The sequence below is a fragment of the Hypanus sabinus genome, chromosome 16, assembly GCF_030144855.1.
Source record: "Hypanus sabinus isolate sHypSab1 chromosome 16, sHypSab1.hap1, whole genome shotgun sequence".
NCBI lineage: Eukaryota > Metazoa > Chordata > Chondrichthyes > Myliobatiformes > Dasyatidae > Hypanus > Hypanus sabinus.
The window spans coordinates 5,739,925-5,767,630 of NC_082721.1; the positions used below are offsets into that span (position 1 = coordinate 5,739,925).

The following is a 27,706-nucleotide window of genomic DNA, read 5'->3' on the forward strand; positions in this document are numbered from 1 at the left end:
GCAGGCAGTAGCTGCAGACCGAGAGACGGATTGCGGATCGAACTACGATTCCCGGCATGCACGGTGGTCCCGGCGCCTGCGCAAAGGGGGCCGTAGCCGGAGAGTGAGCGCGGCCGGTGGAGGTGGTGGAGGAGGAGGAGGCGGCGGCGGCTGGCGGTAAGTTATCGATGTCGGGGTGGGTGGGTCGTTCCAGCCCGGGCAGAGAAGAAGGGAGGATGTTCAGGTGTGGTGGCTGCACCGGGTGGGCCGGCCCCGGACACTCCACTCAGCTGGTGAGCTGGAGTTAGGGAATGAAGCGGGAGTTTAATCCCTTCACGGCCGGGCTGAGCTGTCGCGGACCCTGGGCTCACTATCCTCACCCTCTCCCTCCCTACCCAACCCCTCCCCTTCCCATTCACCCCACCTCTACCCTCCCGTCCCCACCCACCCCCTCCCATACTGTCCAGTCCCGTCCCCACCCCTCCTCTCCCTCTCACCCTGAATTGCTGAGTTCCTTCAGCATTTTGTGTGTGTTGCTCCGGATTTCCAGCATTTCTTGTGCTTATTGTGAGCCATGTGCTTGCTTTGATGCTGTGTTGAAAAATGGCGAAATATGGTCAGCTCACTTTTTAGATAAAACGGTGGTAATTTCCCCTCCGCAACAGTGAGCTGAGAGATGTTGCAAATAATCTGAAACCACAGGCTGGAAGGAGGCTGGTGCTTTGCAAATGAGCGGTTTAGTCGCGCTTAATGGCCAGTGTCAGTGAATTGGGAGTCCTCGTGCAGGATTCTCCAAAGGTAGGTTGAGCTGGTAGTGAGCGAGTCAAATGCAATGTCAGCGTTCATTTCCAGATGACTAGAGAATAAAAGCTGAGCAACACAAAATGCTGGGAGGAACTCAGAAGCCCAGGCAGCATCTATTGGGGGGAGGGGGGGGAAGTGCAGTTGATGTTTTGGGCCAAAACCCTTCGGCTGGACTGGAGAGAAAAAAAGTTGAGGAGTAAATTTTAAATGTGGAGGGAGGGGAGAGAGAGGTGAAAACTGGAGAGGGAGGGATGAAGAGCTAGGAAATTGATTGGTGGAAGAGACAGAAGGCCATGGAAGAAAGAAAAAGGGGGTAAGGATCACGGAGGGGCCATGGGCAGGCGATGAGGTGAGAGGGAAAAGGGGATGGGAACTGGAGAAGGATGGAGGGGGAGGGGTTACCAGAAGTTTGAGAAATCAGCTTGGAGGCTACCCAAACAGAATGTAAGATGTTGTTACTGCAGCCTGAGTGTGGCCACATCACGACACAGATGGACATATCACAATGGGAAGTGGAATTAAAATGGGGGGCCGCTGGGGGGATCCTGCTTGTTCTGGCAGGTGGAGTGTAGGTGCTCGGTGAAGCTTTCTTCCAGCCAGTCTACGTCGGGTCTCACCAATATACAAGAGGCCGCACCAGTGACACTTCGCCTGTGAGTCTTTTGGAGTCATTTACTGTGTTCAGTGCTCCCGGTGTGGCCTCCTGTTTATTGGTGAATCCCGATGTAGATTGGGAGACCACTTCATGAATATCTACATCCATGGCCTCCACTGTCCTGTTGAGGCCACACTTGGGTTGGAGGAACAACACCTCATATTCTGTTTGGGTAGCCTCCAACCCAAACATGGACATTGATTTCTCAAACTTCTGGGGCCCCCAACCCCCCTCTCCTTCACCATTTCCCATCCCCCTTTCCCTCTCACCTCACTTCCTTGCCCACCCATGGCTTCCCTCTGGTGCTCCTTCTCTTCCCCCCCCCCCCCCTTTTGCTTCCTTCCGTGGCCTTCTGTCTCTTTCACCAATCAACTTCCCAGCTCTTTACTTCATCCCCCACCCCTCCAAGTTTCACCCATCACCTGGTGGTTCTCTCTCCTCCTCCCACCTTTTAAATCTACTCCTCAGCTTTTTTTTCTCCAGTCCTGCAGAAGGGTTTTGGCCTGAAGCATCGACTGTACTTTTTTCCATATATGCTTCCTGGTCTGCTGAGTATCTCCAGCATTTTGTGTGTTGCTTGGATTTCCAGCATCTGCAGATTTTCTCTTTGTTTGTGATGGAATTGGAGGGGGTCCAGAGGAGGGTCACAAGAAAGATTCCAGGAATGAAAGGGTTAATGTATGGGGAGCTTTTGATGGCTCTGGGTCTGTACTTGCTGGTGTTTAGAAGAGTGGGGGTGGGAGGGAGGAATCTCATTAAAGTCTATTAAATATTGAAAGACTGAGATAGAATGGATGTGGAAAGGATGTTTCCTATATTTGGCGAGTCTTGGACCAGAGGGCACAGCCTCAGAATAGAGAATCAAACAGGAGGAATTTCTTTAGCCAGAGGGTAGTGAATCTGTGGAATTCATTACCACAGACAGCTGTGGAGGCCAAGTTATTGGGTATGTTTAAAGCAGAGGTTGATATGTTCTTGATTAGTCCGGGCATCAAAGTTACAGGGAAAAAGCAGGAGAATGTAGTTGAGGGGGATAATAAATCAGCCATGATGGAATGACAGAATGGGCTCAATGGGCTGAAAGTCTTAATTCTGTTCCTATCTCTTATGATCTTGTATTGAAGGAAGGTAAATAGATAATTAGATTTATAAGCTATTTTCAGGCATTAAATATGTTTTATTCTGTTTACATATTGTTTATACATTTTATGCGGGAGTGTTTGTGTTTATTTGGGGAATTGCCCTGTGTATCCAAATGCCATGAAGTACGTAAGGAGTTATTTGACTACCTTTGCGACCTATTTCCTGCACTGTTGCAGGAATGTTTATATTGAAGATCGGTTCTGTTTCTATGCTCAGACTAGAACGCAGGTTCATTCTGTCTCATGACCATATCCTCCCTGACTGTGACCAGCTGGACAAGTTACGAGCAGTGTAGAGATGAAGCAGACATTAGCGACTGTTCTTATCCTCGGATTAACAAGTAAACAGGAGACAGCTGTACAGATTGGGCCTCATGAAAATCACAGATGATCTGCTAAAACAGAGCTGGTTATCTAATATGCTGGGTTATTTAGTAAACCAGCTTTAGACTATTATCTCCTGACTGTTGTATAATGCATCCTATTTTATAGTTACTTCCAACCTTCTGTAATTTGGGCTCTGTTTTTCATTTGTCATCCATTTTCTAAAGATAAGCTTTATTTGTCACATGAATATCGAAAAATCAAAACTTAGTTTGCATCAATGACCAACACAGCCCGAGCTGGGGGACAGCCTGCCAAGTGTTGCCATGCTTTCAGCGCCAACACAGCGTGCGCACAACTTACTCACCCCCAACCCATACGTACGTCTCTTTGGAATGTGGGAGGAAACCAGAAGAAACACATGCAGTCACTGGGAATAGGTACAAACTCTGGCACAGTAAGCCGTTAGGCTACTGTACTCTTCCACTCCATTCATATCTACTGTAGATTGTTCACTGTGTTCAAACTTGCTCACTATGGTCCATTAAGACGGTTGCATTTCAGTATTATCAGTATCTTTGTACAAAGCAGTTCGTTTACTAGATGCCTCCTATCTTAAGGACAGATCCTCTGAGTTTTGACAAAGGGTAAACACAAACAATTCAGCAGATGCTGGAAATCTAGGGCAACATACATAACATACTGGAGGAACTCAGCAGGTCATGCAGCATCTATGAAAATGAATAAGCAGTTGATGTCTTGGGCCAAGACCTTTCATCAGGACTGGAAAGGAAGGGAGAAGAAGTCAGGTGGGGGGAAGGGAAGGAGGAGAAACTAGAAGGTGGTAGGTGAAGGCAGATGGTTGGGAAAGGTAAAGGGCTGGAGAAGGAGTCTGATAGGCGAGAAGAGAGAACCATGAGAGAAAGGGAAGAGGTAAGAGGCCAGAGTGGGGAGGAGAAACGTTGGGGAAATTGAGGTTGGAGGCTGTCTAGATGGAATATGAGGTGTTGCTCCTCCACCTTGAGAGTGGCCTCATTGTGGTATAAGAGGTGGCCATGTGCCAACATGTTAGAATGGGGATAGGAATTAAAGTGGCTGGCCACTGGGAAATTCACTCTTGGTGGATGGAATGAAATGGGGGACAAAGTTGTCCCCCAGTTTATGACAGGTTTCACCAATCTAGTGGAGGCCATATTGGGAGCACTGGATAAAATAGACAACCCCAACAGATTCACAAGTGGAAGGACTGTTTGGGGCCCTGACTGGAGGTGAGGGAGGAGGTTCAATGGGTAGGTATAGCAGTTTGTCGCTGTGAAAATCCTCTCCTTCATCATTTCATCTTTGACGAACCCCAACTAACGGAGGCCAGAGATGTTGCATCCTAGCCGTTTTTTAGTCGATGTGCAAGCCAGGATAGTACTAATGAATCCCTTTGGCCCATCTATTCATTGCAGAATTTTTATTTTGCCTATTCTCATCAACCTGCACCTAGACCATACCCCTCCCATCTATGAACCTATAAAAGTTCTGTTAAATATTGAAATTAAACCCACATCCAGCATTAGTAGCTCATTCTATATTCTCACCACCCTCTGAGTGGAGAAGTTCCCTCTCATATTCCCCTTAAATATTTCACCTTCCATTCTTAACCCCGACCTCTAGCTCTAGTCTCACTCAATTTCAGTGGAAAAAAGCCTTATGATTTTGTATACCTCTATCAAATCTCCTCTCAATCTCTTATGCTCCAGGAATAAAGTCATAACCTATCCAGCTATCCCTATAAGTCAGGTCCTCAAGTCCTAGCAATATCTTTGTAAACTTCCTTGTAAAGAACTGCACACAATATTCAAGTACGGCCCAGAATACTGCAAATGTTTCCATCAATGTAGTATCATGCTTTTTACTTATAGCTGCTTATATTTGCATTTGCACAGTTTGGTTTTCATTGATCCTGGTTACAGTTATTCTTCTATGGATTAGCTAAGTATACCTGCAGGAAAAAGAATCTCAGGGTTGTATGTGGTGATATTTACATACTTTGATAGTAAATCTTACTTTAAACTTTAAAACACTGGAGAGGTACATTTTCGGTTATATCTGCTTTCTCTCATGACACTGGTTTACTAAAAGGAAGAGCTGAAAATATAACCCAAGTATATATTTATTTCCCCAATTTAACCTATTTGAAAACTCTGAGCAAATCAATGTTTAAGTTTTTACAATAGTTATTTGCTCGGTGGCCACTTTATTAGATACAGGAGTGGAACCCTGTGTGATCTTCTGCTGTGGCCTATCAATTTCAAGGTTCAATGTGTTGTGCATTCAGACACACTCTTCGGCACTCCATGAAGGAGTGGTGTCTCTGAAAGGCAGCGTCCACTATTAAGGACCTCCAGCACCCAGGACATGCCCTTTTCTCACTGTTACCATCAGCTAGGACAGGGGTCGGCAACGTTTACCACTAAAAGAGCCAATATGGACCCATTTCCCACAGCAAAGAAAACACGGGGAGCCACAAAATGAAATAACACTGCATACAACGGGTTTTTTTTTTGCCTTTATGCTATGTATAAACAAACTATAATGTGTTGCATTTTTGAAATTGATGAACTCCTGCAGAGAAAACGAAATTACATTTCTGCATGCAACAAAAACATTTTGAACTCCGAAAAAAAGACGTTGGGTTGAAGGTTACTACATAGTTAGCCTACCTTGGATCGAAGAATTAAAAGAATGCGCGCACTGGCGGGTGTCAGGCATTGGCAGTTGTGATGTATATTAATAGCGATAAAAAACACGTAGCGGTGTAGCGCTACACGCAGCGCTAAAATAAAGACTGCAGTCAAAGGTAACTTTATTCGAACTAAATAGCCTTGCTTTAAAGCCTCGCTCAACCCGTCCCCGTGGGCGCGGATGTTCCAAAAGACACGTACTCACAAACCCCCGTAGGCTATCTCCCTTAGCCGGAACGGTGGCTAATTGTGAGCCGGTTCGGATGTGCCAGGAAACGGTGTCTCCGCAAAGTTTTCATATTGTACAAGATCACCATAATCTTCAAATTTCGAATTACATTTCAAAAGCTAACAAACCACGGGGAGCCGCATCACAGAGATCAAAGAGCCGCATGTGGCTCTGGAGCCGCAGGTTGCCGACCTCTGAGCTAGGAGGTACAGAAGGCACACACTCAGTGATTCAGGAACAGCTTCTTCCCTTCTGCCATCTGATTCCTAAATGGGCATTGAATGCTTAAGCACTACCTCACTTTTTAAAGATATATTATTACTGTTTTTGCACGATTTTTAATCTATTCAATATACATATTATATAATTGATTTATTATTTGTTTATTTTGTTCTATATTATGTACTGCATTGAACTGCTGCTGCTAAGTTAAATTCCACGACACTTGCTGGTAATAATAAGCCTGATTCTGATTCCCTGTCAGTTGAACCCGTATGGCCTCTCTCATTAACATTGCATTTTAGCTGACAGAACTGCCGCATACTGGATGATTTTATTTGTTTGTTTTTTGTACCATTCTCTGTAATGAGACAGTTGTGTGTGAAAAGCCCAGGAAATGAGCAGTTTGAGATGCTGGTACTCAAGCCACCCCGTCTGAAACCAGCAATTATACCATGGTTGGAACAAAAACTGAACCTCTTGATTGTGTCTTCATGCTTTTATTCATTGAGTTGCTGCCACACTATTGGCTGATTAGACATTTAGATTAATGAGCAGTTGTACCAAATAAAGTGGGCACTGACTGTAGATCTTGTAGGTGCAGTATTGTTCATTTCTCCCCACCTTAAATCTTAAAATATCTTCTTCCTGCAATAGCTGCATTTTTAACGACTGGTTGCTATGCTACAGCCACAAAAAAGAAAACAAACTTTGTTTTTTTTCTAGTACCTGTTTGAGCTGATCGTGGAGAGAAATGCAACCAATGTGATCCTGCAGTGCTGTAATGAATTGACATATGAGTGGTGGGGAATTCTCAGGTCATTTCTGAATCACACAAAGTTTCTTAGTATTTGAAGAAAACCCCAATATGTGGCTGTCCAGGCACCACAGTTCCCAGCATTATTTAATATACACAGATTTCAGAATCGGGGTTAATAGCTCTGGCATATGCCACAAAATATTTTTGGGGCAGCAAAAATTGCAATAATGATATAAATAATATAAATTACAATAATAAATATAAACACGTATACATATAAACATATAAAATAAGTACTGCAAAAAAGAAAAAAAATAAACAGGCAGTCCCCGGGTTACGTACGAGTGCTGTTCCTGAGTCCGTCTTTAAGTCAGATTTGTGCGTAAGTCGGAACAAGTACAGCCAATATTATTTAGCGTCATTTAGTCAAACGTTTGTCTTGGGTATATAGTATATATTTGACTTTTCTATTATATAAAGCACTTCAGAAATGTATGTATTCCAATAATTAAACCACTGCATTGCTTAGTAATAATTGTAGCTTTCATCGGGGCAGAACCTTTCACATGCTCCATTATTCTCACTTTATCTTTTATCCTTTAAAATTGTTCTAATCGTTGACCGACTGTAGCCTAATGCTTTTCCAATTACCGATGGCGTTTCACCTCTTTCCAAACTCTTTATTATTTCCACTTTATTTTCAATCGCGATCACTTCCCATCAATAGAACAGAAACACGGCGGGCAGCGGGTCCTAAGGACCATCGTTCTGACACAGGTTAAATGGGACAAGTGGGGGCTGTGCTGGGTTTGGGTATTTGATCCTCCACACTATTTCGTGTGGGAATTTAAACTGGAGGTGGCAGTGCTTTTTTTTTTACGAGGTCGAGTTGTGAGCTCGACATCAACCCAGCACGGATGGTACGGGAGTCACTGGATCGACATCAACACGGCACGGACAGTACGGGAGTCACTGGATCGACATCAACCCAGCACGGATGGTACGGGAGTCACTGGATCGACATCAACCCGGCACGGATGGTACGGGAGTCACTGGATCGACATCAACCCGGCACGGATGGTACGGGAGTCACTGGATCGACATCAACCCAGCACGGATGGTAGGGGAGTCACTGGATCGACATCAACCCAGCACGGATGGTACGGGAGTCACTGGATCGACATCAACCCGGCACGGATGGTACGGGAGTCACTGGATCGACATCAACCCGGCACGGATGGTACGGGAGTCACTGGATCGACATCAACCCGGCACGGATGGTAGGGGAGTCACTGGATCGACATCAACCCAGCACGGATGGTAGGGGAGTCACTGGATCGACATCAACCCGGCACGGATGGTACGGGAGTCACTGGATCGACATCAACCCAGCACGGATGGTAGGGGAGTCACTGGATCGACATCAACCCGGCACGGATGGTAGGGGAGTCACTGGATCGACATCAACCCGGCACGGATGGTAGGGGAGTCACTGGATCGACATCAACCCAGCACGGATGGTAGGGGAGTCACTGGATCGACATCAACCCGGCACGGATGGTACGGGAGTCACTGGATCGACATCAACCCAGCACGGATGGTACGGGAGTCACTGGATCGACATCAACCCAGCACGGATGGTACGGGAGTCACTGGATCGACATCAACCCAGCACGGATGGTACGGGAGTCACTGGATCGACATCAACCCAGCACGGATGGTACGGGAGTCACTGGATCGACATCAACCCGGCACACTAAGGTGGGAGCGGTCTGTCTTGAGCCCGGTGTTGATTTCACTGCGCCACCAGCTGACCGGAACGGTGGGGTGGGGGTTCAGGGTGACTCTTGCTAAGAAAAATTTAAGCAAAATACAAAGTTACACACTGAACACAGTGTCAACGGCAATGACTTAAAATGGCGGGCAGCGTTCTCCTTCCTCGGTTTGTAAGTCCGAGTTGTCCGTAAATCGGGGACTACCTGGAATGAGATTGTATACAGTATATCACTACTAGTGCTTCATATGTGATAAGACCTAGCTGGTGGCAGGGAGTTCAGTAGTCTCACAGCCTGGAGGGGGGGAAGCTGTTTCCTATCTTAATAGTTCTTGTCCTAATGCTGTGGTACCCCGTCTGATGGTCCGGGTTCAAAGAGATTGTTAGATCATAAGACATTGCCGAATTAGGCCACTTGACCTATTTGGTAGAGTAGCAATTCGTCAGAATACAATGTACAAGTAAGTGGTTGAAGAAATTGCCCGTGAATTCCCAAAAGGTACTAGAATTGTAGAACTGAAAATGTTACTGTGCTCTTGGTTGTAGATCGATTTATTGTAAAGTACACATGATTTGTACTGTTTCTCCAGTCCAGTTCCTGGCAAGCTGATTTTTTTTTTAACAGTTTAAAGTTCAAAGTAAATTGATTGTTTAAGTGTGTATATGTCACCATTTACAACGCTGTGACTCATTTTCTTACGGGCATATTCAGTAAATCCAATAACCGTAATAGAATCAATAAAATACCACACCCAGTGGGGTGGACAACCAGTGTGCAAAAAAAGAAAATAAATAAATAAATATTGAGAACATGGAATGAAGAGTCCTCCAAAGTGAGCCCAGGGGTTGTGGGGACTTTTCAGTGATGGGTGAGTGAAGTTATCCCCTCTGGTTTAGGAGCCTGATGGTTGAGGGGTAATAACTGTTCCTGAACCTGGTGGTGAGAGGCGCAATGCTCCTGTACCTCCTTCCTGACGGCAGCAGCAGGAAGAGAGCATGAGGTGGGTGCTGGAGGCCCCTGATGATGGATGCTATTTTGCTGCCACAATGCTCCATGTAATTCCGTAGTTCCATGTGGAATTGTGCAAGAATTATTCCCTAAAGGAGGACAGTGTGTAGTGAGATTCCTAGCAAGAAGAGGCTGATAGGGCATAATTGTTGCACCGAAAAGGTGGACAAAATCAAAAGGGTGAATACAGAACCGAAGGTGCTATATTTGAATGTGTGTACTTTACAGAATAAGGTAGATGAACTTGTAGCACAGTTACAGATTGGCATATATGACCTTGTAGGCAATTCTGAATCACGGCTGAAAGATGATTATAGCTGGGAGCTTAATGTCAAAGGATACACATTGTATTGAAAGAATAGCCTGGAAGGCAGAGGGGGTGGCATTGTTTGGGTTAAAAAAAGTAAATTAAATCATTAGAAAAAGGTGACATGATTGGAAGGTGTTGGATCATTGAAGTTAGAGCTAAGTAAGTGCAAAGGTAAAAAGACCCTGATGGGAGTTGTATACAAACCCCCAAACAGTAGTGAGGATGTGGTCTACCAATTACAATGGGGAATAGAAAATGCATGCCCAAAGGGCAATGTTCAATAGTCATGGGGATTTCAATATGTAGGTAGATTGAGAAAATCAGGTTGAAGCTGCATTCCAAGAGAGGGAATTTCTAGTCTGCCGATGAGGTGGCTTTTTGGAACAGTTTGTGGTTGAGCCCACTAGGGGTTCAGCTATTCTGGATTTGGTTATGTGCAATGAACCAGATTTGATTAGAAAGCTTAAGATAAAGCTTAAGATGCAACTCAAGGCCAGTTTATTGTCATTTAACTATGAACATGTATATAATGTATATAACCATATAATGCATATAGAAACAAGATGTTTCTCCAAACTACAGTACAATAACATGATGTGATCATAATATGATTGAATTCACCCTAAAATTTGAGAAGGAGTTAGTCTATTGTAATAGTATTACAGTGGAGTAAAGGGAATTACAGAAGCATGAGAGAGGAGTTGGTCAGAATTGATTGGAAAAGAACACTGGCAGGGATGATGGCAGAGCAGCAATGGCTGAAATTTCTGGAAGCGATTCGGAAGGTACAGGTTGCGTACATCCCAAAGAGAAGTACACCAAAGTCAAGAACACTCACCTGTGGCTAAAAAGAGAAGTCAAAGCCAGAGGGAGGGCATATAATAGAGCAAAGATTACTGGGAAGTTAGAGGATTGGGAAGATTTTAAAAACTAACAGAATCAGAGTCAGGTTTATTATCGCCAGCATGTGATGTGAAATTTGTTAACTTAGCAGCTATACATAATCTAGCAGAGAGAAAAAAATAATAAATAAAATAAAAGTAATAATCAATTACATATATTGAATAGATTTTTTTGAAATGTGCAAAAACAAAAATACTGTTTTTTTTAAAGTGAGGTAGTGTCCAAAGATTCAATGTCCCTTTTGGAATCGGAAGGCAGAGGGGAAGAAGCTGTTCCTGAATCACTGAGTGCGTGCCTTCAGGCTTCTGTATCTCCTACCTGATGGTAACAGTGAGAAAAGGGCATGCCCTGGGTGCTGGAGGTCCTTAATAATGGACACTGCCTTTCTGAGACACTGCTCCCTGATGATGTCCTGGGTACTTTGTAGGCTAGTACCCAAGATGGAGCTGACTAGATTTATAACCTTCTGCAGCTTCTTTCAGTCCTATGCAGTAGCCCCTTGATGCCAGACAGTAGTAACTAAACAGAAGGCAACTGAAAAGTCATTAAGAAGGTAAAGATGGAATACAAAAGTAAGCTAGCCAATAATATTAAAGAGGATACCAAAAGTTTCTTAAGATACATATGTATAAAAGAGAGGCGAGAGTGGATATCGGACCACTGGAAAGCATTACTGGAGAGGTAATGGGGGACAAGGAAATGGCAGATAACTGAATAAGTATTTTGCATCACACTTCACTATGGAAGACACAAACTGTATGGTGGAAATTCCAAGTGTTGGGGGTCATGAAGTGTATAAAGTTACTGTTACTGGGAAGAAGGTTCTGAAAGGTCTGAGGTTTCGGTGATCGTCGAGAATGGCAGCTTAAGTCACAAGCTCCTCCGGAAAAACACGTATTAAGCCCCGTTAGCCCATCAAATATATTTTTAGAAAAATATTTGAACTGAAAAGAGGGGCAAGAGTCGGAAGAAGAAATGAAAATTTTTAAAAAAGTGACATTGCAGAGCCTGTGTCGGAGAGGAGTGCAGCGAGCGGCTCTCCTACCTGTCCGCATGCGAGTGAGGCAGCTGCTGGGCCTCATTCAGGCGAACATCTTCAAAGTCTGAAAGAAATAATGGAGGTCCAGAAAGATATAAAGCAGCAGCTCCGTGATATTAAGGCAGAACTCGCCAGCGTTAATCAGAAAATAGCGGTGGCAGAGACTCGAATTGAGAAGGTGGAAGATTGCATTCAAAACGTGGAACGGATACTGAGTAAGACAATAAAAATCATACATCACCAAGAAGGTAAACTATTTGACCTGGAGCGAAGATCATGGCAGAAAAATATCAGAATCTACAACATTCCGGAAGGAGCAGAGGGCTCGTCTATGACGGAGTTTGTTGAAAAGTTACTGCAGGACGCGCTGGATCTTCCCTCGGTTATGGAGTTGGAAGTCGAGAGAGCCCACCGTGCGTTCGTTCTGAAACCTACCCAGGATAGAAAGCCACGCTTAATTGTAATTAAATTCCTGCGGTACAGCACCAAGGCACAGATTCTACAAAGGGCCTGGGGTAAGAAGAGAGTGTTTTACAATGATAAATTAATATATTTCGACCAAGATTACCCCCCCCCCCCCCCCGCGGTCCTGAAGAAACGCAAAGAATACTCTGAAGTAAAGCGAGTACTAAAACAAAACAAGATTAGATTTCAAACTCCCAACCCTGCTAAACTTCGAGTGTTTTATGACAACGGGAAGCAGTTGTACCAGACGGTGGAAGAGGCGACTACAGACAAGAAGGCCAGAGGGTTGCTCGTTAGCATCACCAAAACAAGGGAAAGCCTGACTGAGGAATTATCCCACTCTGCTTGGGAAATAGTGCGAGAATCGAGAAGGCAGGAGACGGGAGGAGGCCGAGAGAAATATATCAGGAAGAGACCGGGAGTTTCCCAAAGACAGTCCTCACCCCCTTCAGAAGAGCCATAAGGTTTGGCTAACTTTAAAAATGTTGAGAAGCTAAACGGAAACAGAAGTATACGGTGATGTACCTATCTCGAGAAATACTTATTATAATGTGGATTTTATAATTACTTTGTTGTTATTCTTTATTCTCTCACTTACTCCTTTTTCCCCCACCAAAATGAGAATATATATGTGTATGTAATGTGTCTATATATGTATGTGTGCGTAATATATATAGGAGTAGTACACAGGGAAATCTTTTCTGTGTAATGGATTTGTTCACTGACTTTTATGAATACTGCATTGGGGACCCTCAACTTACAAGTAGGAGGGGTTATCCCCCACAACTAGACATTTCCTCTAGCTCAATGCAGGGTCATCTACTAGAGACTTCAGCCTTGGAATCACACGTCCGTTGCCATTTTTGTTGTTATTTGCGTTTCTTGGTTCTTATTTGTTCAGGGAGTAGATCAATTTCATTCTAATTTCAATGGTACATTGACAGATAAATACAGATGGCTAAGGACAAGGTAAAATTAATTTCTTTTAATGTCAATGGGCTAGTAAATCCAATCAAACGTAGGAGAATTTTATCCAATTTGGAACAATTTGATTCATACTGGGAAAAATGGTTTAACTACTTAATGCCTCATAGGCCTGATTTTATTTTCACAAATCAATGAATCTGTTGTTAAAAAAAAGATCACTCCCTACTTGTACATAGTTCTTTCCTTTTGCTTGTTTTTTCTTTCCACTCTTTTCTATGAGTCTGTACCTCAGATAAATACTTTGTGGAGATTTGTGATTTATATGATATATATGTACAGTGTCTGAAACACATCTTATGGAAATGTTTGATGATGAACTTCAATAAAAAAAAATTACAAAAAAAAAACAAAAAGGAAACTGAGAGGTCTGAAGGTAGATAAAGTCACCTGGACCAGATGGTGTACGCATCAGGGTCTGAAACAGGTGGCTGAAGAGATTGTAGAAGCATTAGTAATGATCTTTCAAGAAATGCTAGATTCTAGAATGGTTTTGGAAATCAGGAAAATTGCAAATGTCACTCCACTCTTCAAGAGGGAGAGAGGCAGAAGAAAGGAAACTAGAGGCCAGTTAGTCTGACCTCAGTGGCTGGGAAGATGTTGAGAGTTGATTATTAAAGATGAGACCTTAGGGTACTTGGAGGCACATGATAAAATAGCTTGTAATCAGCATGGTTTCCTCATGATAAAATCTTGCCTAACAAATCTGTTGGACCTTTTTGAAGAAATAACAAGCAAGATAGACAAATAATTGGTTGATACGTACTTGGATTTTCAGAAGGCCTTTGACAAGGTGCCATACATGAGGCTACTTAACAAGCTACGAACCCATGGTATTACAGGAAAGATTCTAGCATGGATAAACCAGTGACTCGTGGTATTCCACAAGCGTCAATGTTGGAACTAATTATTTTTATTTTAAATGTCAATGATTTGGGTGATGGAATTGGTGGCTTTGTTGTAAGGTTTGCAGACAATGTAGAGGAACAGATAGTTTGAGGAAGTAGAGAGGCTATAAAATAATTTAGATTTGGAGAATGGGTGATAAAGTGGCAGATGGAATATAGTGTCGGAAAGTGTATGGTCATGCACTTAATAAAAAAAAATGAAAGGGTTGAATACTTTCTAAATGGAGAGAAAATATTAAAAAAAAACTGAGGCACAAAGGGACTTGGGAGTCTGTGAGCAGGATTCCCTAAAGGTTATTTTGCAGGTCGAGTCTGCGGTGAGGAAGGCAAATGCAATGTTTGCATTCATTTCAAGAGGACTGGAATATAAATGCAAGGATGTAATGCTGAGACTTTATAAAGCACTGGGGAGGCCTCACTTGGAATATTGCAAGCAGTTTTGGGCACCTTATCTCTAAAAGGATGTGTTGATATCGGAGAGGGTTCAAAGGAGATTCACGAAAATAATTCTAGGTTGGAACCACTTAACATATGAAGAGCATTTGATAGCCGTGGGCCTGATTCGCTGGAATTCAGAAGAATGAGGGGTGAAAGGCCTTGATAGAATGGATGTGGAAAGGGTGGTTTCTATGTTTGGGGGGGGGGGGGGTGTAAGACCAGATGACACAGCATTAGAATAGAGGGACATCATCACTTTGGAACAAAGAAGAGGAATTTCTTTAGCCAGACAGAGGCAAATCTGTGGAATTCTTTGCCACTGGCAGCTGTGGAGGCCAACTTTATGTATATTTAAGGCAAAGGTTGATAGGTTCTTGATTAGTCAGAGCATAAAGGGATACTGGGAGAAGGCAGAAGATTGGGGCTGGGAGGAAAATTGATGTCATGATGAAATGATGGACCAAATGGCCTAATTTTGCTCCTATATCTCTATGGTCTTGTTTCTCCTCAAGCTAGTCCAAGCAAACATCTGAGGTTCTAGGACAGGTCAGTTGTGTACCCAAGCCACTTTTTTTTTGCAAGATGACAAAAAATGTTATTTGCCTAAGCTTTTTTGGGAAACTTGACTCCAGAACTATTCACAGAATCAGAACAGTCAGTTATTTGAATGAATTGCTTTTTGGTGGTTTCTATGCCATATCCAATGCTGACAGGAAACCTCTGTGGGAGAGTTTTCAAAGTGGAAAAGCCCTTGCACTGGGGCAGTTCCACTCTCTTGACCTCAGAGATCTGAGTCCAGTATTCATCACAAACTGGGCTCTTCCTTGGTTGCAGTAGAGGACCATGACTACTTCTGTGCCTTGTTGTGCCCTTCACTCTTCATGGAACATTCCAGAACCACCTTCCTGGCCATTGGATCTCACTGTAGATCTCATCTGTCCGGTATGCTGGAACAGACTTTGCGTGCTAGGATAGACATCACTGGGGTATGAATCCCGCTTGCTACCCTCACCTGGTTTAGCCCACCTGTCAAAGCAGTCTACTGGGGTGAGGCCGCTGTCACATGCAAACAGCTACTGGAGCCACAGGTGAGAGTGAATGTCCGGTGGGGCCTAAAGCTGAGTGAGCTGCTCAGGACTGTCCAGGACAATAAGCTCCTTCACCAGTGCTACCCTCCCTGCACACCCCACACATCTCCAGATTTCTTGTTAGTGTTTGGGCATTTCATGTAATAATTCAAAAAAGCACACAGGAAATGACTCTCCTGGGAAGTTCCCTAAGTATTATATTGTTGCTGGATTTCCCCGTGCCTTTATCTGCCATGGTATATTCCAGTAGAGTTGCTTGAGAGAATCTGAGCATTATAAATGAACAAAGCCAGTCATGTAGTGCATAGACATTTTGCTCAGTTGTTGTTCGTTTAATGTTTATATTCAAACTGTGAAATCACATTTTCAGGAAAATAGTGACCAAGGATAAGTTATTTTCGTGTTTAAACCTATACTCTTAATCCAGCGATGGTCAGAGATTTATTTGTGTAGAAAGGTAAGTGAATGCATCATTTTGAAGGTAGGGGAAACATTTTGTTGCCTGCAAAAAGACTTGAACGTATCAGTAAAACAAAGCATTCTTTTACAGAGAGGCAACATGAATATTTTTTTTAAATACTGTAATGTTTGGGGTGTATTTTGGCTTTCAAATTTCATAATTCTCATCAGTCTCTAAGGTTTGCTGTTTTTTGAAAATTGATTTGGAGATTAATGCTCTGAAAGTGGAAGAACCAAATGCATGCAAATTGCTGTTGAATGAATCACACTCGGAAGAGTTCCTTATGTAAAAGGTAAAAGAACATTACAGAAAAAGCCCTTAATATAAATATGAGATTCTACAGATGCTGGAAATCTTCAGCAACACACAAATGCTGGAGGAATTCAGCAGGTCAGTCAGTATCTAAAGGATGGGAATAAACAGTTTTGGGACTGGAAAGGAAGGGGGCAGAAGCCAGAATAAGAGTAAGGTCCTTATTATAATTGTAGTACTATGCAAAAGTCTTAGGCACATATAAATAGCTAATGACCTTTTGCACAGTACTGTAGTAAGTTTATGAATTGCACTGTCCTGCTTCCCCAAAAAAAAGCAAATTTAATGGCGTATGTGAGTGATGATAAACCTGATTCTGATAGGAGTCTCTATTGTGGATTGAGAGTGGAAAGGGGGAGGGAGCAGGAAGCACAAGAGAGACATTCTGTAATGTTCAATAGTCCAGTTGTTTGTAATCAAATGACCTTGCCTGAAGTCTCAGATCTGGGTGTGTCTGCACCACACCACCCCCTGCCCCCGGCACTCCTTCTCAGCCACCTATCCCAGACCCCTCCTGCACTGTGACACCCTCACCATTCCCAATATCCTTTGCTCCTGCCAGATTTACAAATTCACTCACTGTTCCACATTGACAAATGCAGTAGTCTGAGGCACTCTAGCTCTACATATATATTTCAGAGTACTGTATTTTTGCGCATTTTTATTCATCTTTAATATAGCTGATGTATGCAATTGCTCTGTATTTAAACAGTATGTTGTGGTTGTTATAGGAAGGCAGTGTTCTGAAATAATGAGGATCAACATATCAATAAGTACCTAAATTCATAATTTGAGCAATTATGCAATTTGTACATCTCCAATTGCCCATATTTGTTCATTTTCCTTATATTTATGTAAGATATTTCGAGAGGATGAAACACTCATTGAGTTTTCCAGTGTACAAACCAAGAGCATCTGAGATTTGATGTGTGTCAGGCTGGTCTTGTCCTGAGATGTTGAATTTTCAGTAGGCAAGAAGTTGAAAGACCATTCTGGCTTCTCTCTTTGAATTTTGTTAATTTGGGATCATTAAGTCCATATTTATTATTTTCTGATTTTATATTGAATTTATAACATTATGTAATTCATGTTCTGTGTTCTGTCAATTACTGTTGTTACGGAGGATTGGACTGTGCAGTTCATGTTATGATGCATTTCTGATTTCTAGGTACTCCTTTTTTTTTGTTGCTGTTTTGGGTGACTTTGAATTGAGGCAATCTGCGGATAACGAACACTGAGCTGACTGAATACGTCTGGACTCTTTCGATTTTGTTATATATTCTGTTTTTCGCTTGGTTTTTTTTGTTACCCTTTTGTGCAATTTGTTTTTTCTTCATTTGGGAAAAAGGGGTTGATGTTTTTCTTTGAAGAGGTTCCATGGTGTTTCTTTGTTTCGCGCCTGTCTGGGGAGATGAATCTCAGGGTTATATACTGTATACATGTGTAACCCTCAGGCGTTCATCTAGAAAAATCAACCTTCGGCCCCACCAAACTGGGTAATCACGTTTGTGTGGATGCTGTGTAATGTACCCCCAGTTACAAACCCACAACGCAAAATAGCAGACAGTACACCATATGCAATTAAATGATAGACTTTATGAATCTTAATCTGAATATAGGGTTAGTAATGAAAATAAACAAAACAAAAAAGTAGGCCCAAGTTCGAGTTCACTCAGTAGTCATGCTTTCACCATCGATCTCCTCCAAAAGTCGCCGACCTTTGTACCCTCAGATCCCAGTCCACTCCGTCTGGCGTACTCCATTCGTGTCTTCCCTCTTCATCTCTCCTCGACAAAAGACCGCGAAAACCCAGCTCCCAGACACACAAGAACGAACAACATGTTCTCATTGGCTAACCCCTGCCTACCAACCCCATTATCTCCAAGCCATAACCCAAACATTGCTGCTACAGAGAAACCGCTATCTCAGCAGTGAACATTACAGAGAAGCCATTACATTAGCAGTGAAACATTACAAATAAACTATTACACATACTTTGATAATTGTACTTTAAGTCAGCCTGCGTTTGTGTCAAATATTCAGTCTTCATCAAATAACAGATTATGGATCTACACATACACATTTATTACTTTATGTCAAGGGACATCCATTTAAGACAGATGAGGAGGAATTTCTTTAACCAGAGGGTACTGAATCTGGGGAATTTGTTGCCACAGGTGACTGTGGAGGCCAAGTCATTGGGTATATTTAAAAAGGAAGTTGATAGGCTCCTGATTGGTAAGGGCATCAAAAGTTACAGGTAGAAGGCAGAAGAATGGGGTTGAGAACAATAATAAATCAGCTGTGATGGAATGCTGGAGCTGAATCAATGGACTGAATGGTCTAATTCTGCTCCCATGTCTTATGGTCAAAGTTTACGTGTGCTTTTGCACAGCTGAGAAATGCAAGTTCCTGAAGAATCTCCTCTTATATGATTAATGTTCATATGAGTCAGTTGCTGTGGCACTGCCACAACACACTGTAACAGAATAAATGGAAGGTTCATGACTGTGCCTGCTTTTGTGCTAGCTTGTTTTCACTGTGATGCAGAGGGAATATCTGTGTTGTGTGGAATCGGGAGCAGGACTGATCCAACCAGAGGATAACTGGTTAGAATCAAAATGCCTGTAGTAATTGGCACAGGTCAGATAGAAGAATCTCTCTTGTATTCCAGTTCTGTCTGATTGTAAATAAATCTGTTGGTCCATCAGAGGCTCCATTCACATGTAGAAATATAGTTAAGCCTATCACTCCTGCTGGGGTATAGTGTATGTTTCAGAGATAAGGTCTTTTGAGCTTTAGTTGCACTTTCTCTTTCTGGGTTTTTAACAGGATGGGATTGCTAGACCCATGCCCAACCCTTCTTTCACAACCGAGCTTGAAACCGTTCATGGCAGAGTTATAAGAAAAGTTGCTGTACGTAATTTCTTTAACACGAAGAAACTATCATGTTGGAGCATGAAGCTGTAGGAATGAAGTACCATGTCTACATTTAAGCCTGAATGTGGCATATCAAGAAATCATTTAAAATAACTTAATCCAGATCAGAGGCTTAATATCTACATAGCACAAACTACCCCATCTCAGAGAAATGGCTCAAATAGTACTTTTTAAAAATTATTTCAAAACTTAAAACAAATGGCTTTAGAAGTTCCCTGATGCATGATGTGAATCATCTGTTTTCTGACTAAAGCAACTAAACCACTAGCTTTCTACAGAGCCATGGCGTGTGTTACAGAATTGGTCTACCTGCTCGCTCAGGACTGTGTGCAAACTCGTACTCTATCCAAACCACTGCCTCTACTTGCCTGTGGTGCTCTAACCCTGTGTGATTCATTAATCAGAGGAAGTAGGAGGGGAATTAACCACTGATATAATAAACTTCATTGCAGTAATGTACTTCCTCAATCACCAGTATTTACGTAGGGTGTAAGGTGATGAACACAAATTAGACATGATTTGCTGAGTGCAAACAAGAATGCTATTTAATTCCTTCTGAAGACAAAGAGTGGAGTCATCGGGACGCCGTCGTGGCGGTGTTTTTTTAGCAGGCTTTCTTGATTTTACGAGGCTTAGTTGCTAGCAAGGGAGCCGGCTAGATTCAAACTCGGGACCCTTCGCTCCGAAGTCCAGCGCTGATGCCACTACACCACCAGTGAAGGAGCCATACTGTTTTCCAAATCGATACACACACGTGCTGGAAGAATTCAGCAGGTCAGGCAGCATCTATGGAAATAAATAAACTGTCGCCATTGGATGAACAGATCTAATGAAGGGTCTTGGCCCAAAATGTCAACTATTTATTCCTCTCCATAGTTGCTGCCTGATCTGCTGAGTTCTCCAGCATTTTATGTGTGTTTTTGTCTTTCTGCATTTCCAACATCTGCAGAATCTTGTGTTTGTTTTCCAACTGACTGCTTTTATTCAATTTAGACCTGAGTGAAATAAAAAGCAATCTATGTGCTTAGGAGTAATTTTGGCACTAATTATTACATGGAAATTTACTTTGCATAATTCTACATTTATCCTCTTAAGTTTATGACTGGGACAGGTTTAATTTCTAAAGAACAACCAGAAGTATGATATAGTTATGAAGTACAATATGATTTAATTTTTGTTTTCTGTTTTTCACAGAACTGAAGAATTGAGTAAAAGGAACTTTTTGAGGTGCACAAGCAGAGTAGCTTGTCTCAAGTAACCCTCTTTATCTCGAAGAATTCCCAGTCCACCTCTTTGCAGACTGCCACCAAGAGTTTAATATGGCCGTGGCCTTGAAACAAGTGTTTAATAAGGATAAGACTTTTCGTCCCAAGCGCAAGTTTGAGCCAGGTACACAGAGGTTCGAATTGCACAAGAGGGCACAAGCATCGCTGAATGCTGGTCTGGATCTGAAAGTGGCAGTTCAGCTTCCCTCAAACGAGGATCTCAATGACTGGGTAGCTGTCCACGTGGTGGATTTCTTCAACCGTATCAATCTGATTTATGGAACTGTATCGGAGTTCTGCACTGATGCCACCTGCCCTGTCATGTCCGGAGGACCTCGGTATGAATACAGGTGGCAAGATGAAAATAAGTACAGGAAGCCCACCGCCCTCTCAGCACCACAATACATGAGTCTGCTTATGGACTGGATTGAAACCCAAGTCAACAATGAGAGCATATTCCCAACCAATGTTGGTGAGTTAGAACAATTGTCGTCTTGTCTTTGCAGGTAGTAAGGAAGGTACATGCAACGTTAGCCTTCATTTTGAGAGGACTAGAATATAAAGCCAAGGATGTAATGCTGAGGCTTTATAAGATACTGGTCAGACAATATCTGTAGTATTGTGTGAAGTTTTGGGTTCCATATCCAAAAAGGATGTCCTGGTGTTGGAGAGTGTACAGAGGAGTTTCACAAGAATGATCCTGGGAATGAACGGGTTGATGTATGAGGAGTGTTTGATGGCTCTGGATCTGTACTCGCTGAGGTTTAGAAAAATCAGCGGAGATTTCATTGAAATCTATGGAATATTGAAAGGCCTAAATAGAGTGGATATGGAGAGGATGTTTCCTATGTTGGGGGAGTCTAGGATCAGAGGGCATTGAATCTGTGCAATTCATTGCCACAGATGCCTGTGGAGGCCAAGTCATTGAATGTATTTAAAGTGGAGATTGATAAGTTCTTGATTAGTCGGGTCATTGAAGGTTACGGGGAGAAGGTAGGAGAATGGAGTTGAGAGGGAGAATAAATCGGCCATGATGGAATGGCGAAACATATTCAGTCATGGCTGATTTATTTTTCAAAACAATGATGGCCTAATTCTCCTCCTCTGTCTTATGTCTTTTCCTGTAAGTTCCCTATTTTCTCTGAGAAAATGTTGTACTGATTGATAGATACAGCAACTGGGCCTTTGGTCAGTTGTGTCTGCTGACCACAAACACCTGTTTGCACTAATCCTGCTGCAATGTATTCTCTCCACACTCACATCAACTTCCCTCATCGGATCCTGTCACTCACCTACGCACAGGCCGTGGTTCAAAGAGGCCTGTTCATTCACCAACCTACATGTCTTTGCAGCCTGGGGGAAAACCAAAGCCCCTGGGTGGGGTGGGGAATCCCTTGTGGTCGCAGGGAACATGTGCACATTCCACAGTCAGTAACCGAGGTTACAATTACACGTGGTTTCTGACGCTGAGAGACGGCAGCTCTGATAACTTTTTCACTGTGAATCTCAATGTCATTCACATCCAGTTAAAACAAAAACAGCAAATAAAAATGGTTGTGTAAACTTTCTGAATAACTGAAGAGCTGCCAATGTGACTTCATGTTAGTTAGTGTCTTTATTCAAATATAAATGAACGTTCAGGTAAAGGAGGGGCTGTCTACATTACCGACTACGCACCTACGATGTGTTTGCTGGAGTTTAGAGAATGAGGAGGGATCTCAATGAAACCTATCAGACATTCATAGGTCTACAGTGGATGTGGAGATGTTTTCAATAGTGGGGGAGTCTAGGATCAGAGGGCATAGCCTCAGAATAGAGAGTCATCTGCAATACCAGTCTTAGGCACATATATGTAGCTAGGATATATTGCGCAATATTGTAGTAATTTCATGTATTGCTCTGAACTGCTGCAAAAAAACCCCAACAAATTTCATGACATATGTGAGTGATGATAAATCTGATTCCGACATGGGTCTCTATTGTGGACTGAGAGTGGGAAGCACCAGAGAGACAGGTTAATTGGTCAGTATAAACTATCCTAGGCTAGGGTTAAATAGGTGTGTTGCTGGCTAGTGCAGCTCGTTAGGCTGGAACATTCTGTTCTGCACTTGTATCTGTAAATAAACTGTTTATTTATTTAAGGATACAATAGGTCCTTCTGGCTCATCAATCCACACTGCCCCAGCAACCCCTATTTAATCCTATCCTAATCACAGGACAATTTATAATGACCAATTAACCTACCCGATGCGTCTTTGGACTGCACGAGGAAACCGGGGGGGGGGGGGGGGGGGGGAGGATGGTGCAGGGAGGATCTACAGAGACTCCCAACAGGCGGCACTGTAATTGAACTCCAACCTCCAATTCCCCGAGCTGTAATAGTGTCTTATAATAGTGTCTTAACTGCTATACTACTGTGGTACGCAGAGAATCTCTTCAACCACTGTTGATGAATTTCTGGAATTTGTTACCACAGATCGATGTGGAGGTAATGTCATTGGGTGTATTTAAGCTAGAGATAGGTTCTTGATTGGTAAAGGGTTACTGGGAAGAAAATAGGAGTATAAGGCTGGGAAAAAAAAGCCGTGATTGAATGGCAGAGCAGATTCGATGGGCCGAATTACCCAATCCTGCTCCTGTATCTTATGGCTTAAACTTAGTTTCTGGCACCCACACTGAAAGTTTAGGTGACAGGCAGTTGTTTCCAGTGATATCCTGCCCTTCCACAGTCTACACACTGAGACTTACGCATGATCACTCAGTGATTTCACGCTATTTTCTCTCTCAAAGTTACTGAGGTGTTGGAACATGCTAAAAGAGCTATAAATGATTTTTAATGACATAACCACTGCTGGCTGAAAATCTAATTTAAACCCAGGTGTGTCAATCTCTGTAAATCCACTGTGGTAGTTGAAGGCCTGATACCTGTGTGTCCAAGTCCGCTGCTAAAGACTCTGCCCTGGGGTTCAGGAACTGTGTCTGTGTGTAAGCACAGGGATGTGGGAGGAGGGATGGGGCTTGTTTTGCTGGTGTTGTTTCATTGCATGTTGTGTTCTGTGTTGTTCTGCCAAGTATTGAGGGATGTCACACTGGCGCCAAAATATGTGGTGGTCCTTGCGTGCACCCAGGACACCCTTGGGTGTTTTGGTTATTAACGAATTTCACTGTATGTTCACTGTACATGTGATAAATAAGCTGAATCTTGAATTAATTTTATTTGTAGACACCAAATCCCTCAGAAATAGAAGATATTTTAAAAGTATTGATTAACATATGGATCTACTAACCTGTAAAGAAATTATCCATAAAAACTTAATTCAGTTTGACAGTTTCAGTACACTCAACCGATTTTTATTGTCATTCAACGTTATTCACTTGCCCTGTGCACCCTTCATATTTTACTTCAGTCATTATTTATCAAGGAGATGGTTTCAGATCGAAAGGAAAGCTTTGATCTCCACTACTTCACTGTTGCGATGAGGCCACTCTCAGGTCGGAGGAGCAACACCTCATATTCCATCTGGTTAGCCTCCAACCTGAAGGCATAAACATCGATTTCTCCAATTTATGTAACTTCTTGCCCCTTCCTTCTCCTGTCTTTCTCCATTCCTCATTATGACTCTCCTCTCATCCCTTTGCTTCTCCTCACCTGTCCATCACTTCCCTCCTGTGGTCTGTTACCTTTTCCACCTATCACTTCCCAGCCTTTCACTTCATTACCACCTCCCCCACACACCCGCCTTGCCCCTCAGTTGCTTTCAGTTTTCCGACTGTACTCCTTCACCTCCCCCTACTTTATTCTGGCTTTCTCCCCCTTCCTTACAAGTCCTGATGAAGTCTCTCAGCCCAAAAGTTTGGCTCTTTATTCCTTTCCATAGATGCTGCCTGACCTGCTGAATTCCTCCAGTACTTTGAGTTACTGCTATCTCCACTGCATAGAGATATTGAATGGTTGTCAACATTCAGATCAGCAAGTGAATTAAACCAGAACAACACACACACAGCACTGGTAGAATTCAGCAGGTTAGGCAGCATCTATGGTGAGGAATAAACAGTCAACGTTTTGGGCTGAAACCCTTATCAGAACTCAGCTTGAAACTTTGACTGTTAATTCCTCTCCATAGATGCTGCTTGACCTGCTGAGTTCCTCCAACGCTTTGTGTGTGCTGCTCTGGATTTCCAGCATTGCAGAATCTCTTGTGTTTAGATAATTAAACCATGTATTTTTCATTCCTCCTCAGGAACCCCGTTCCCCAAGAACTTCCAGCAAGTTTGCAAGAAGATCCTTTCTCGGCTTTTCCGTGTTTTTGTCCATGTGTACATCCACCACTTCGATCGAATTGGCTTCATGGGAGCAGAGGCCCACGTTAATACTTGTTACAAACATTTTTACTACTTTGTTAAGGAATTCAATCTTATAGACGACAAAGAATTAGTACCCCTGGTATGTAACTTTAAGTTTACCATAAGGAAACTTGGTAGATTTTAATACCTTTAGTGAATGGTCTGTAATATTTTTTAAAAAGGCACAATAACAATAGTGATGTGCAGAGAAAGTGGAGACTAATACAGTGTGTTAGGGAGGATCTTTTTCAATGTACAGTAAACCTGATACTCCACTACCCTGTTGATGTGAAATCCTGGTGATTTGCCATCAGTGGTCTGTTCCTAAGTTTTAAACATGTTGGGGTCAGTTCACACATTACCTCTCAATACACATTGAGGTCCCATTCATACCCTGCGTGACACTATTGCAGTTCTGGACACTTGAGTTCAATTCCAGCATCCTCTGTAGGAGTTTGTATGTTCTCCTCCTGATAGGGCCACAGGGTGTTTAAATCTTTATTAGGTACAGGAGTGGAACCCGCTGTGGTCTGTTGATGTAGCCCATCCATTTTGAAGATTCAACGTTCAGAGATGCTCTTCTGCTCATTGTTAAAATGTGAGGTTATTTGAGTTACTGTCATCTTCAACCAGTCTGGCCATTCTCTGACCTTTCTCATTAACAGAGCGTTTTCGTTCACAGAACTGCCATTCTCTGTAAGCTCTTGAGACTGTTCTGTGTGAAAATTCTAGGAGATCAGCAACTTTTGAGATACCTAAACCACCACTGGTACCACATACCACTGTATGGTACTTCTGAGACACTTAGATCACATTTATTCCACATTCTGATGTTTGGTCTAAAGAACAACTGAACCTGTCTGCATGCTCTTATGCATTGAGTTGCTGCTGTATGATTGGCTGATTAGATATTTGCATTAATGTGCAGGTGTACCTAATAAAGTGGCCACTATGTGTTCTCACAATTCCTTTTTTGATATTTTCCTTGCTTTTCAACTCTTCTTTTTTCTCCCCCTTAAAAGCTGCAGTATTTGCTTCAGCATTTCATTTTGCCACCAGCAGTCTGCAAGAACATTTTCAGGGCTTTTCCGTCTGCTAGTAACAGTTTCCTTTCCTTCCACAGAAGGAGATGACCATGAGAATGTGCCATTGAAAAGCATCAACTCATCGATCACACAAGAAGCTGTACCATCCACATCATTATTGAAATGGATTATCTGAGCAGAAAAGAAATTTCGAAAGAAAAATGTTGGTCCTATTTCAAATGATCATTGACGTTGAAACATGAAAGGTTAAAACAACTGATGGGGAATTTTCTGTTGCTGTCGGCAACTGCAATGATTACAGAAAATTCTATTCACCACTGAAGCATCTTCCTGGGATAGTTAATTGTTTCATTACAATAACACGATTCTGCAGCTACAATGGTGCAAACAACAAAGCATTTTGATGATAAATATCCTGCTTGATATAAAATCTGTGGAAATTTTATGCATTTTATTGTATGTGAAGCGCTTCTGAATGTTTCTGGTAAATTTGATAAAGCACCATTCAACCACCAGAAAAACAGAATAGTTCATCTATTAGGTTTACTTGCACGGTAACTATAGCTATACTACAGGGTTTGGCTGGTGCCAAAAACCTCTGTAAAAACAGATTGCAACATTCCTGTCATATTTAATTCATTCGTCTTTCTTTAACAGGAATACCAGGCATTCTTTTCAAAATATACTTCCTGTAATGGTACAGTGCTCCATATGGCACAGTCTTTAGAAAATAAATTGTCCTGAACGGTACATAGAATATTTGTTCCAAAGGAAAGAAAAGTTTTCAGACTTTTTTTAAATATTTAAAAAAGAACGATATACTTTTTTACTATATTTCTTTAAAATCTTACTGTTAATGAATGATACAGTATAGTTTTGCAGTTCAAGGGGGACATCTGTGGTAAAAGCAAGTTCTTAAAATTTATATCATATTTTTCTTTGTTATATCATGTGCTCTGATATCTGACTGTCTGAAATTTGTTATTTTTGCTTTTGATTCTGTGAAAATTTCTGCTTCAGATTAAAGTATAATGTTATTAAAACATTATAAGTTTCGTTCTCTATTTTTTGCTGCTTCATATGTGTTGAAAAGTTACTAATCACAGTGACTATTAGTGCAGTCCCCTACAGCAGCCAGCTGCAAGATCAAGGTTTGGTTCCTGTCACTGCCTGTCTGGAGTTTGTATGTTCTCCCTGTGACTGAGTCAGTTTCCTCTGGGTGTTCCAGCTTCCGCCCACATTCCAAAGATGTACAGTTAGGGCTATTGAGTTGTGGGCTGGTGCAGGAGGTGTGGTGATACTTGCTGGCTCCCTGCAAAGTCCTCGCTGATTTGATTTGATCCAATTGCAGCATTTCACTGTATGTTTAAATATACATATGACAAATAAAGTTAATCTATGGTTCTTTTGTGGGGGGGAGGAGAGAAGAGATTGTAGGGTTGTGTGTAACTCCTAATATTTATTGTAAAATGGACAGAGCAAGTCACCTAGGTCTACAACACCGTTTCCCTCTTTTTATATATATTTCTGTGCAGACTAACCAATTGCTATGAGCAGGAAATTTTTACATGAGCAGG

General features: G+C 42.3%; 1 protein-coding gene across 3 annotated transcripts; it reads left to right on the forward strand.

The window, feature by feature from the left end:
- Positions 1–27,174, forward strand: mob3a (MOB kinase activator 3A). 3 transcript variants are annotated; one of them, XM_059991023.1, is made up of 4 exons: positions 1–156; positions 20,669–21,211; positions 24,981–25,183; positions 26,207–27,174. In XM_059991023.1, the coding sequence occupies exons 2-4, from the start codon at positions 20,794–20,796 to the stop codon at positions 26,234–26,236; spliced, it is 651 nt and encodes a 216-aa protein (XP_059847006.1). In that variant the 5' UTR covers positions 1–156; positions 20,669–20,793; the 3' UTR covers positions 26,237–27,174. The 3 variants fall into 3 exon arrangements, with proteins under 3 accessions (XP_059847006.1, XP_059847008.1, XP_059847007.1); XM_059991025.1 differs by lacking the exon at positions 1–156 and adding an exon at positions 194–272; XM_059991024.1 differs by lacking the exon at positions 1–156 and adding an exon at positions 639–777.
- The last annotated feature ends 532 nt before the right edge of the window (positions 27,175–27,706 follow it).

Bases quoted from the DNA above. Each gene is read 5' to 3' on its own strand.
- mob3a (XM_059991023.1), top strand. From the start codon at position 20,794: ATGGCCGTGGCCTTGAAACAAGTGTTTAATAAGGATAAGACTTTTCGT. The intron at 21,212-24,980 runs GTGAGTTAGAAC...ATTCCTCCTCAG, and splicing joins CATATTCCCAACCAATGTTG to GAACCCCGTTCCCCAAGAAC. The intron at 25,184-26,206 runs GTATGTAACTTT...TTCCTTCCACAG, and splicing joins ACAAAGAATTAGTACCCCTG to AAGGAGATGACCATGAGAAT.